The sequence below is a fragment of the Poromitra crassiceps genome, assembly GCF_964638095.1.
Source record: "Poromitra crassiceps genome assembly, chromosome: 4".
Taxonomy (NCBI): Eukaryota; Metazoa; Chordata; class Actinopteri; order Beryciformes; family Melamphaidae; genus Poromitra; species Poromitra crassiceps.
The window spans coordinates 2,343,751-2,354,788 of record NC_139626.1 but is presented as its reverse complement, the minus strand read 5'-3'; the positions used below and the strand labels follow the sequence as shown (position 1 = coordinate 2,354,788).

At 39.6% G+C, this 11,038-nt stretch overlaps 1 protein-coding gene across 1 annotated transcript in view; it reads right to left on the bottom strand.

The window, feature by feature from the left end:
- Window positions 1–1,095: 1,095 nt before the first annotated feature.
- The window catches only part of cpn1 (carboxypeptidase N, polypeptide 1), a 28,795-nt gene continuing 18,852 nt past the window's right edge, over window positions 1,096–11,038 (bottom strand). The window contains exons 6-9 of the mRNA XM_083635149.1: window positions 9,131–9,270; window positions 2,573–2,672; window positions 1,804–1,922; window positions 1,096–1,353 (exon numbers count right to left, since the gene is read on the bottom strand). Coding sequence (XP_083491275.1) covers window positions 1,234–1,353; window positions 1,804–1,922; window positions 2,573–2,672; window positions 9,131–9,270 — 479 coding nt within the window. The 3' untranslated portion in view covers window positions 1,096–1,233. The remainder of the gene's footprint in view (window positions 1,354–1,803; window positions 1,923–2,572; window positions 2,673–9,130; window positions 9,271–11,038) is intronic.

Sequence of the window (11,038 nt, the reverse complement as noted above, 5' to 3'; positions counted from 1 at the left end):
GTATTTAAGATTAGTATGGCATATCATAGTAATATAGTATCAGTAATTACAGAAGTAATTTTGTATTTTTTTTGTTAGATACAAAAGTTAGATACAAGTTAGATTGGTAATAGCCTGGTCAGTTTTATATGAGGATATTCAATGACGTTTAATGAACTGTCAATGACCTCCCATACTTTATATTTTTGCTTGTTGATTTGCTTCTGTTTCTGAGTAACATTAGTATAATAAGCAAGGCAATGCTGTCTGTTAATCATTCAAGTGTCTCTAGTAATAAAAAAAAAGGACAGGGTAATAGAAGACAAAAAATAAAATAAATATATTTCACTTTTTTTAGGTGATCTGATCAGTAAATTAATTTGACTGGGCCACCTTAGAGTTGAAATCCTATCCTGGTGTTGCTACATCTTCACTACCGTTGGAATAGAACAAGTCGTATGCTCTCTTTGTCACAATCCAATTTGTAGCCAACCTGAGGAGTGAGGTTGAGACCATGGTGTTACAAGGGAAGTCAATGGAACATGTTCTTCTCTTGATCACCAAGGAACCCTTGGGCAAGACTGTGCATAGTGAGCAACTCAAAGCAGTCCATTTCTGAATACAAGCACACATGTTCAGTCAACTTCCCTAAAGAAATGTCATGCTGAAACGGAAACCACACAACACATGTGATGATAGAGAGGATGCAGCACATTGTGAATGGTACAGAAGAAGAGCAAAAAACGACAGAAAATGCATCAAACATGAACTCCAAAAGCCACAAGACAAACGGAGAAATTGCTCTCCAAACACTTTCACAGTATATACTGTACACAGCGAAGAATTATGGACAGAGGAGAAAGATGGTTTCTTTCATTTTCACTTTTTATTTTCATCAAATTATAGTAATCAAACTCAAAAATGTCCTTTACAAACGTAGGATGGCCGTGCTCATACAAATCAATACTATTACATAAATATACCAGGCTGGCAACATTTCCTTAATACAGACACACAGTTTATATCTATTGACAAAACCCACTGAGGTTTGAAATAGATAAGCATAGGACTACAAAGGTAGAATTACATATATTATGTTCATTTATCATTCCCATATTTTGTGTATATCGTGTATGTGCTTATGGGACTGTGTGTGTGTGTGTGTGTGTGTGTGTGTGTGTGTGTGTGTGTGTGTGTGTGTGTGTGTGTGTGTGTGTGTGTGTGTGTGTGTTGGTCTAAATGATTGTCCATGTCTCATCTAGGGCCGAGGTTTAAAGGGACCTTGGTGGATGAGAGGTGTTTCTTGCCATGGTGGGGGGTGTGGGGCTTCACGTTCAGCTTTGGTTTTGGTGCCGTTTTCAAGTAAAAATGCAGCTGTTAGGGAAGAAAAGGAAAGAAAGAAAGAAAGAAAGAAAGAAAGAAAGAAAGAAAGAAAGAAAGAAAGAAAGAAAGAATGAAAGAAAGAAAGGAAATTGAGTGATTGATCTGGTTAGAATATCTGTGAACATCTCTATAGCTCCTCACACAGGTAGCTACACATGGAGAAAGGAAGAAACACAGTTAAAATGGCCTTTTCTTGGGGCGTCACAGTGGCTCACCTGGTAGAGAGCGCACCACTAAGGCCTAGTCCTTCGTGTGGCCGACCCGGGTTCGAATCCGACCCGTGGTCCTTTGCTGCATGTCCTTCCCTCTCTCTCCCCACCTTTCCTGTCTATGTAACTGTCCTACCCAATTATTGACCTTTTCTCTGTGATTGGTAAGTCTTAGCTGGAAAAGTCCCTGAACGCAGACACAAGCAGTACGTCCTGCGCACAGATACCCTACCTGTATGGCCTCGGCAGGTCCCACTGTGACGGTGCTGGTGGAGGGGAGGTGGCCTGGGGCGGTGGCTGTCACGGTGTAGGTGCCTGGTAGCAGGAGTCTGAAGTAATCTCCATCCACTCCTGGAAGAGAAGCACACACAAGGAAGGATGAGAAGGATGAGGAAGGATGAGAGGTGGAAACATCTTATCAGTCCATTTCAAATTGTCCTTTACATTACAGTCGAATTGACAGATTTGGGGTTTTCACATTGTACTTTCACCAAAGACCACTCGAGGAAGGCTTGGGGCAATCACCAACCGCAAAAATCCAACGGTTAAGGTCTTTGCACACACAGTCCGATTGTTTTCGTATGCGTGTTTTTTAATCCGTCATCTGAAAACACAGACGGGTCCCAGCTCGCAAAAATCTATTGACTGATGCGAAAAACGCAGAAAATCGAACCTCGTCCGAAAACTTAAATGACGGACGTAATTGTCGGACTCGGTGTGTCAATGATGATTGACACAAATTAGGTTGTATAATTTATTTTTTCGTGCGTCAATTTCTGACGAAAATACGGACTTGGTGTGCAAAAGCTATTACTGTGCTTAGTTTCATTTTAGTAAGACAGCAAAAAGAGTGTTGACGATTCGACTCCAAAACAACCACTCTTGATTTCTGGCGAGTGATAATCCAGAAAATAGAAGATTTGAAGTTAGAGAGTTCTACACAACTACCGCCTAAAAAGCCATCACTTGCAGACGGGTACAAAAGCAGTAGGAAGCCCCACCGGTGGTCACATCGTGATTGATGCCAGACACTGCGATCTCAGCATTGCCGATGGGGTTGTTGTTTTCATCATACACCATGCCTTTTATCCCGTGGTGCACCTGAAAGAGAGGACAACTTTAGTGACTCAGCTATTTATACATAAGTATTCATATAGACCTTTCCCAGCTCTAGTGACTCAGCTATTTATACATAAGTATTCATATAGACCTTTCCCAGCTCTAGTGACTCAGCTATTTATACATACAGTAAGTATTCATATAGACCTTTCCCAGCTCTAGTGACTCAGCTATTTATACATAAGTATTCATATAGACCTTTCCCAGCTCTAGTGACTCAGCTATTTATACATAAGTATTCATATAGACCTTTCCCAGCTCTAGTGACTCAGCTATTTATACATAAGTATTCATATAGACCTTTCCCAGCTCTAGTGACTCAGCTATTTATACATAAGTATTCATATAGACCTTTCCCAGCTCTAGTGACTCAGCTATTTATACATAAGTATTCATATAGACCTTTCCCAGCTCTAGTGACTCAGCTATTTATACATAAGTATTCATATAGACCTTTCCCAGCTCTAGTGACTCAGCTATTTATACATAAGTATTCATATAGACCTTTCCCAGCTCTAGTGACTCAGCTATTTATACATAAGTATTCATATAGACCTTTCCCAGCTCTAGTGACTCAGCTATTTATACATAAGTATTCATATAGACCTTTCCCAGCTCTAGTGACTCAGCTATTTATACATAAGTATTCATATAGACCTTTCCCAGCTCTAGTGACTCAGCTATTTATACATAAGTATTCATATAGACCTTTCCCAGCTCTAGTGACTCAGCTATTTATACATAAGTATTCATATAGACCTTTCCCAGCTCTAGTGACTCAGCTATTTATACATAAGTATTCATATAGACCTTTCCCAGCTCTAGTGACTAAGCTATTTACACTACGTTTTAAGTATTTGTATATACCTTATAGACCAGGGATACTCAACTTGCTTTGCCCAGGGGCCACTTTCGTGAAATGATACTGTAGAAGGCCAGGGGCCAGTTAATAAACAGTTTTTGGGGTGTCAGCCGGAGTTTAGTCTGACAATGTTGTGCACACCGGATAGTTAGTTAGGTTAAGTTAGTTAGGTTAAGTACATACATAAGTGCCTGGGTAGCAAGCAGACGGCGGTATTTGACAATTTAGCAGCTAAATCATAGATTATTGAAAGATATTCCATATTCCATCCAGACTGAAATGCTATAACAGAAGTGGAGTATAATTGGCCAGAATGACATGAACATTTGGACACTTATTCAGCTGGTATCTTGCATGTTGCGTTCAGGTGCAGTGTACTTTTTTCTTTTCTTTTTCCATCGCGGGCCGCAAGTTGAGTATCAATGTTATAGACCTTTCCCAGCTCTAGTGACTCAGCTATTTACACTACGTTTTAAGTATTCATATATACCTTATAGACCTTTCCCAGCTCTAGTGACCCAGCTATTTACACTACGTTTTAAGTATTCATATATACCTTATAGACCTTTCCCAGCTCTAGTGACTCAGCTATTTACACTACGTTTTAAATATATGTATATACCTTATAGACCTTTCCCAGCTCTAGTGACTCAGCTATTTACACTACGTTTTAAGTATTCATATATACCTTATATACCTTTCCCAGCTCTAGTGACCCAGCTATTTACACTACGTTTTAAGTATTCATATATACCTTATAGACCTTTCCCAGCTCTAGTGACCCAGCTATTTACACTACGTTTTAAGTATTCATATATACCTTATAGACCTTTCCCAGCTCTAGTGACTCAGCTATTTACACTACGTTTTAAATATATGTATATACCTTATATACCTTTCCCAGCTCTAGTGACTCAGCTATTTACACTACGTTTTAAATATATGTATATACCTTATAGACCTTTCCCAGCTCTAGTGACTCAGCTATTTACACTACGTTTTAAGTATTCATATATACCTTATATACCTTTCCCAGCTCTAGTGACCCAGCTATTTACACTACGTTTTAAGTATTCATATATACCTTATAGACCTTTCCCAGCTCTAGTGACCCAGCTATTTACACTACGTTTTAAGTATTCATATATACCTTATAGACCTTTCCCAGCTCTAGTGACCCAGCTATTTACACTACGTTTTAAGTATTCATATATACCTTATAGACCTTTCCCAGCTCTAGTGACCCAGCTATTTACACTACGTTTTAAGTATTCATATATACCTTATAGACCTTTCCCAGCTCTAGTGACTCAGCTATTTACACTACGTTTTAAATATATGTATATACCTTATAGACCTTTCCCAGCTCTAGTGACTCAGCTATTTACACTACGTTTTAAATATTTGTATATACCTTATATACCTTTCCCAGCTCTAGTGACCCAGCTATTTACACTACGTTTTAAGTATTCATATATACCTTATAGACCTTTCCCAGCTCTAGTGACTCAGCTATTTACACTACGTTTTAAGTATTCATATATACCTTATAGACCTTTCCCAGCTCTAGTGACCCAGCTATTTACACTACGTTTTAAGTATTCATATATACCTTATAGACCTTTCCCAGCTCTAGTGACTCAGCTATTTACACTACGTTTTAAATATATGTATATACCTTATATACCTTTCCCAGCTCTAGTGACCCAGCTATTTACACTACGTTTTAAGTATTCATATATACCTTATAGACCTTTCCCAGCTCTAGTGACCCAGCTATTTACACTACGTTTTAAATATATGTATATACCTTATAGACCTTTCCCAGCTCTAGTGACCCAGCTATTTACACTACGTTTTAAGTATTCATATATACCTTATAGACCTTTCCCAGCTCTAGTGACTCAGCTATTTACACTACGTTTTAAGTATTCATATATACCTTATATACCTTTCCCAGCTCTAGTGACCCAGCTATTTACACTACGTTTTAAGTATTCATATATACCTTATAGACCTTTCCCAGCTCTAGTGACTCAGCTATTTACACTACGTTTTAAGTATTCATATATACCTTATAGACCTTTCCCAGCTCTAGTGACCCAGCTATTTACACTACGTTTTAAATATATGTATATACCTTATATACCTTTCCCAGCTCTAGTGACCCAGCTATTTACACTACGTTTTAAGTATTCATATATACCTTATAGACCTTTCCCAGCTCTAGTGACTCAGCTATTTACACTACGTTTTAAGTATTCATATATACCTTATAGACCTTTCCCAGCTCTAGTGACCCAGCTATTTACACTACGTTTTAAATATATGTATATACCTTATATACCTTTCCCAGCTCTAGTGACCCAGCTATTTACACTACGTTTTAAGTATTCATATATACCTTATAGACCTTTCCCAGCTCTAGTGACCCAGCTATTTACACTACGTTTTAAGTATTCATATATACCTTATAGACCTTTCCCAGCTCTAGTGACTCAGCTATTTACACTACGTTTTAAGTATTCATATATACCTTATAGACCTTTCCCAGCTCTAGTGACCCAGCTATTTACACTACGTTTTAAATATATGTATATACCTTATAGACCTTTCCCAGCTCTAGTGACTCAGCTATTTACACTACGTTTTAAGTATTCATATATACCTTATAGACCTTTCCCAGCTCTAGTGACCCAGCTATTTACACTACGTTTTAAGTATTCATATATACCTTATAGACCTTTCCCAGCTCTAGTGACCCAGCTATTTACACTACGTTTTAAGTATTCATATATACCTTATAGACCTTTCCCAGCTCTAGTGACCCAGCTATTTACACTACGTTTTAAGTATTCATATATACCTTATAGACCTTTCCCAGCTCTAGTGACCCAGCTATTTACACTACGTTTTAAGTATTCATATATACCTTATAGACCTTTCCCAGCTCTAGTGACTCAGCTATTTACACTACGTTTTAAATATATGTATATACCTTATAGACCTTTCCCAGCTCTAGTGACTCAGCTATTTACACTACGTTTTAAATATTTGTATATACCTTATATACCTTTCCCAGCTCTAGTGACCCAGCTATTTACACTACGTTTTAAGTATTCATATATACCTTATAGACCTTTCCCAGCTCTAGTGACTCAGCTATTTACACTACGTTTTAAGTATTCATATATACCTTATAGACCTTTCCCAGCTCTAGTGACCCAGCTATTTACACTACGTTTTAAGTATTCATATATACCTTATAGACCTTTCCCAGCTCTAGTGACTCAGCTATTTACACTACGTTTTAAATATATGTATATACCTTATATACCTTTCCCAGCTCTAGTGACCCAGCTATTTACACTACGTTTTAAGTATTCATATATACCTTATAGACCTTTCCCAGCTCTAGTGACCCAGCTATTTACACTACGTTTTAAATATATGTATATACCTTATAGACCTTTCCCAGCTCTAGTGACCCAGCTATTTACACTACGTTTTAAGTATTCATATATACCTTATAGACCTTTCCCAGCTCTAGTGACTCAGCTATTTACACTACGTTTTAAGTATTCATATATACCTTATATACCTTTCCCAGCTCTAGTGACCCAGCTATTTACACTACGTTTTAAGTATTCATATATACCTTATAGACCTTTCCCAGCTCTAGTGACTCAGCTATTTACACTACGTTTTAAGTATTCATATATACCTTATAGACCTTTCCCAGCTCTAGTGACTCAGCTATTTACACTACGTTTTAAATATATGTATATACCTTATAGACCTTTCCCAGCTCTAGTGACCCAGCTATTTACACTACGTTTTAAGTATTCATATATACCTTATAGACCTTTCCCAGCTCTAGTGACTCAGCTATTTACACTACGTTTTAAGTATTCATATATACCTTATATACCTTTCCCAGCTCTAGTGACCCAGCTATTTACACTACGTTTTAAGTATTCATATATACCTTATAGACCTTTCCCAGCTCTAGTGACCCAGCTATTTACACTACGTTTTAAATATATGTATATACCTTATATACCTTTCCCAGCTCTAGTGACCCAGCTATTTACACTACGTTTTAAGTATTCATATATACCTTATAGACCTTTCCCAGCTCTAGTGACTCAGCTATTTACACTACGTTTTAAGTATTCATATATACCTTATAGACCTTTCCCAGCTCTAGTGACCCAGCTATTTACACTACGTTTTAAATATATGTATATACCTTATATACCTTTCCCAGCTCTAGTGACCCAGCTATTTACACTACGTTTTAAGTATTCATATATACCTTATATACCTTTCCCAGCTCTAGTGACCCAGCTATTTACACTACGTTTTAAGTATTCATATATACCTTATATACCTTTCCCAGCTCTAGTGACCCAGCTATTTACACTACGTTTTAAGTATTCATATATACCTTATAGACCTTTCCCAGCTCTAGTGACCCAGCTATTTACACTACGTTTTAAGTATTCATATATACCTTATAGACCTTTCCCAGCTCTAGTGACCCAGCTATTTACACTACGTTTTAAGTATTCATATATACCTTATAGACCTTTCCCAGCTCTAGTGACTCAGCTATTTACACTACGTTTTAAATATATGTATATACCTTATAGACCTTTCCCAGCTCTAGTGACTCAGCTATTTACACTACGTTTTAAATATTTGTATATACCTTATATACCTTTCCCAGCTCTAGTGACCCAGCTATTTACACTACGTTTTAAGTATTCATATATACCTTATAGACCTTTCCCAGCTCTAGTGACTCAGCTATTTACACTACGTTTTAAATATATGTATATACCTTATAGACCTTTCCCAGCTCTAGTGACTGAGCTATTTACACTACGTTTTAAATATTTGTATATACCTTATAGACCTTTCCCAGCTAGATATAACAAGAGCAGCAAAGTATACTTGGAGGCCCTTTGAGGTTAGTCTAACAGTCTCCATTAGAAACACCATTAGCGCGACTAGAGTCTTAGTGTCAAGACAAAGCATGCTTTGTCTTGACACTTTGGAGAGCAACTGTCTACATTTTAGAGTCACTTTACTTGGATTACAGTGAATCCTAGCCAAAACACAGGAGGCCAGGCAAATGCTCTCTTAGCTCTTGTCAGCGTGTGAATGTATGTAGGATGAATCCAAGATGGCGCTCCGGTTGGGCGACTGGAAGTTTTGCTGCGTTTTGTTTGTTCATTCAGTATTTTGTTGTAACTCCCGGCGCTCTTTCGCGGGAGAAGAGCTTATGATCAACATAAGGTGGAATGACTGGGCATCGTGGCCACAGAGCGGGGCTCATCTGGGCTGCAGCACTGGTCTCTACTGCTCTACAACCATTCATTATGCTTGTGTGTGTGCGTGTGTGTGTGTGTGTGTGTGTGTGTGTGTGTGTGTGTGTGTGTGTGTGTGTGTGTGTGTGTGTGTGTGTATGTGTGTGTGTGTGTGCGTGCGTGCGTGCATGCGTGGGTGCGTGTGTGCGTGTGTGTGTGTGTGTGTGTGTGCGCGTGTGTGTGTGTGTGTGTCATGTCCTAACCTGTTCCAGGTATGAGACCAGTGCTTCTCGGTTGCCCAGCCACTCTCTGGGCAGTGCTGATGCTGGAGGGAACTTGTCACAGCTCAGTTCCAGTGTGATCTCAAAACAGTTGGTGTACAGGTAGTTAAAGTCCTGCATGCCTGCAACACACACACACACACACACACACACGCACGCACGCACGCACGCGCACACACACACACACACACACACACACACACGCACACGCACACGTGCACACACACACACACACACACACACACACACACACACACACGCACACACACACACACACACACACAGCTATTTGACACACACACTCTGTGAATAAGAGTGAAATCACGTGTCCCTCTAACTCGATATTTTCTAAACTGGTGGTTCCCATTGCGGCTTACCTCAGTTTGCCTATTAATAAGATTGTTCAAATGATTAAGAAGCCTATTTAATTCATCAAAAGCCCAAAAACAGTGTTTTGGTTCTTGTGATATTGGAGGCTGAAGTTATCGTTGGTTTGCAGTGGCAGTAGAATGGAGTTGAAAGTGTCTAAAGAAAAATCAATTTAAATTATTTGATAGCCTACTGTATATTCACACTGTTTGAAAGCTGTTTGGAAGGTGTCACTTTCACAAACTCTACTACCAAGCAGCTTTAAGAATGTCAGTTGGGTTTTTTGAAACCACAAACTATCTCTACGTCTTTCTCTACGTTGGTTTCCCTTCATCAGCACTCCTGTTCAGAGAGGCCCGATGCATACGAGGCCAGGCACCGGGAGTGAAAGTCTAAATGTAACCTCCTAGACCATGAGGCCAGGCACCGGGAGTGAAAGTCTAAATGTAACCTCCTAGACCATGAGGCCAGGCACCGGGAGTGAAAGTCTAAATGTAACCTCCTAGACCATGAGGCCAGGCACCGGGAGTGAAAGTCTAAATGTAACCTCCTAGACCATGAGGCCAGGCACCGGGAGTGAAAGTCTAAATGTAACCTCCTAGACCATGAGGCCAGGCACCGGGAGTGAAAGTCTAAATGTAACCTCCTAGACCATGATGACATAACTGTTGGAGCAAATGGATTTGCTAAAATAAACATAACATGTCCCGACTAAATGGAACTGTGGGCGTTTTCACATCAAATGCTGGCATGACTCATTTGAAAAACTCGAGAAATTAAATTCTCAAAGAAGAGTCAAGCCCAGACTAGGCCAGGATTTCAAACCAAATAATTATGTATTGTTGTGCATCAGTCATGGATTGATTGAATTGAAATTAAAAACATGCCCAGACAATTTGATGGGTGAACCTCGTCTACTTTCCGAGGAGTCTGCGCCAAAAACTTTGATACTCATCAAGCCATATAAGCAAGGCATACACTCCCCGACCTATAAACCAAACAGGAGAGTTAGAGGACTGCAACATGGCTGCCAACGCCTGAGAGACCTTGCAATTCCTAATGGCCTCTAAGACAGGGGAGCTCAACCTGATGTTTGCAGCGATGGATGGGTAGAATTGGGTCTGTGACACATTCAGCTGTCTCTGTTGGGCCTTCTTGGTTTAGACAAAACATCCGTTTGGCCACGTAACGGTAGCCTGGTAAACCAGCCCGTCACGTGAACTCACATCATGTAAGTAGCCTGGTAAACCAGCCCGTCACGTGAACTCACATCATGTAAGTAGCCTGGTAAACCAGCCCGTCACGTGAACTCACATCATGTAAGTAGTCTGGTAAACCAGCCCGTCACGTGAACTCACATCATGTAAGTAGCCTGGTAAACCAGCCCGTCACGTGAACTCACATTTCATTTCGTTCAACCAGACCGTCTGGCCTCCAGCGCTGGGAGGGTGTTTGCCGAAATTGCAAAGCGATCTAGGCAATCAGCGACCTGCCTCGTAATTGACATCGTAACCGGCCAAT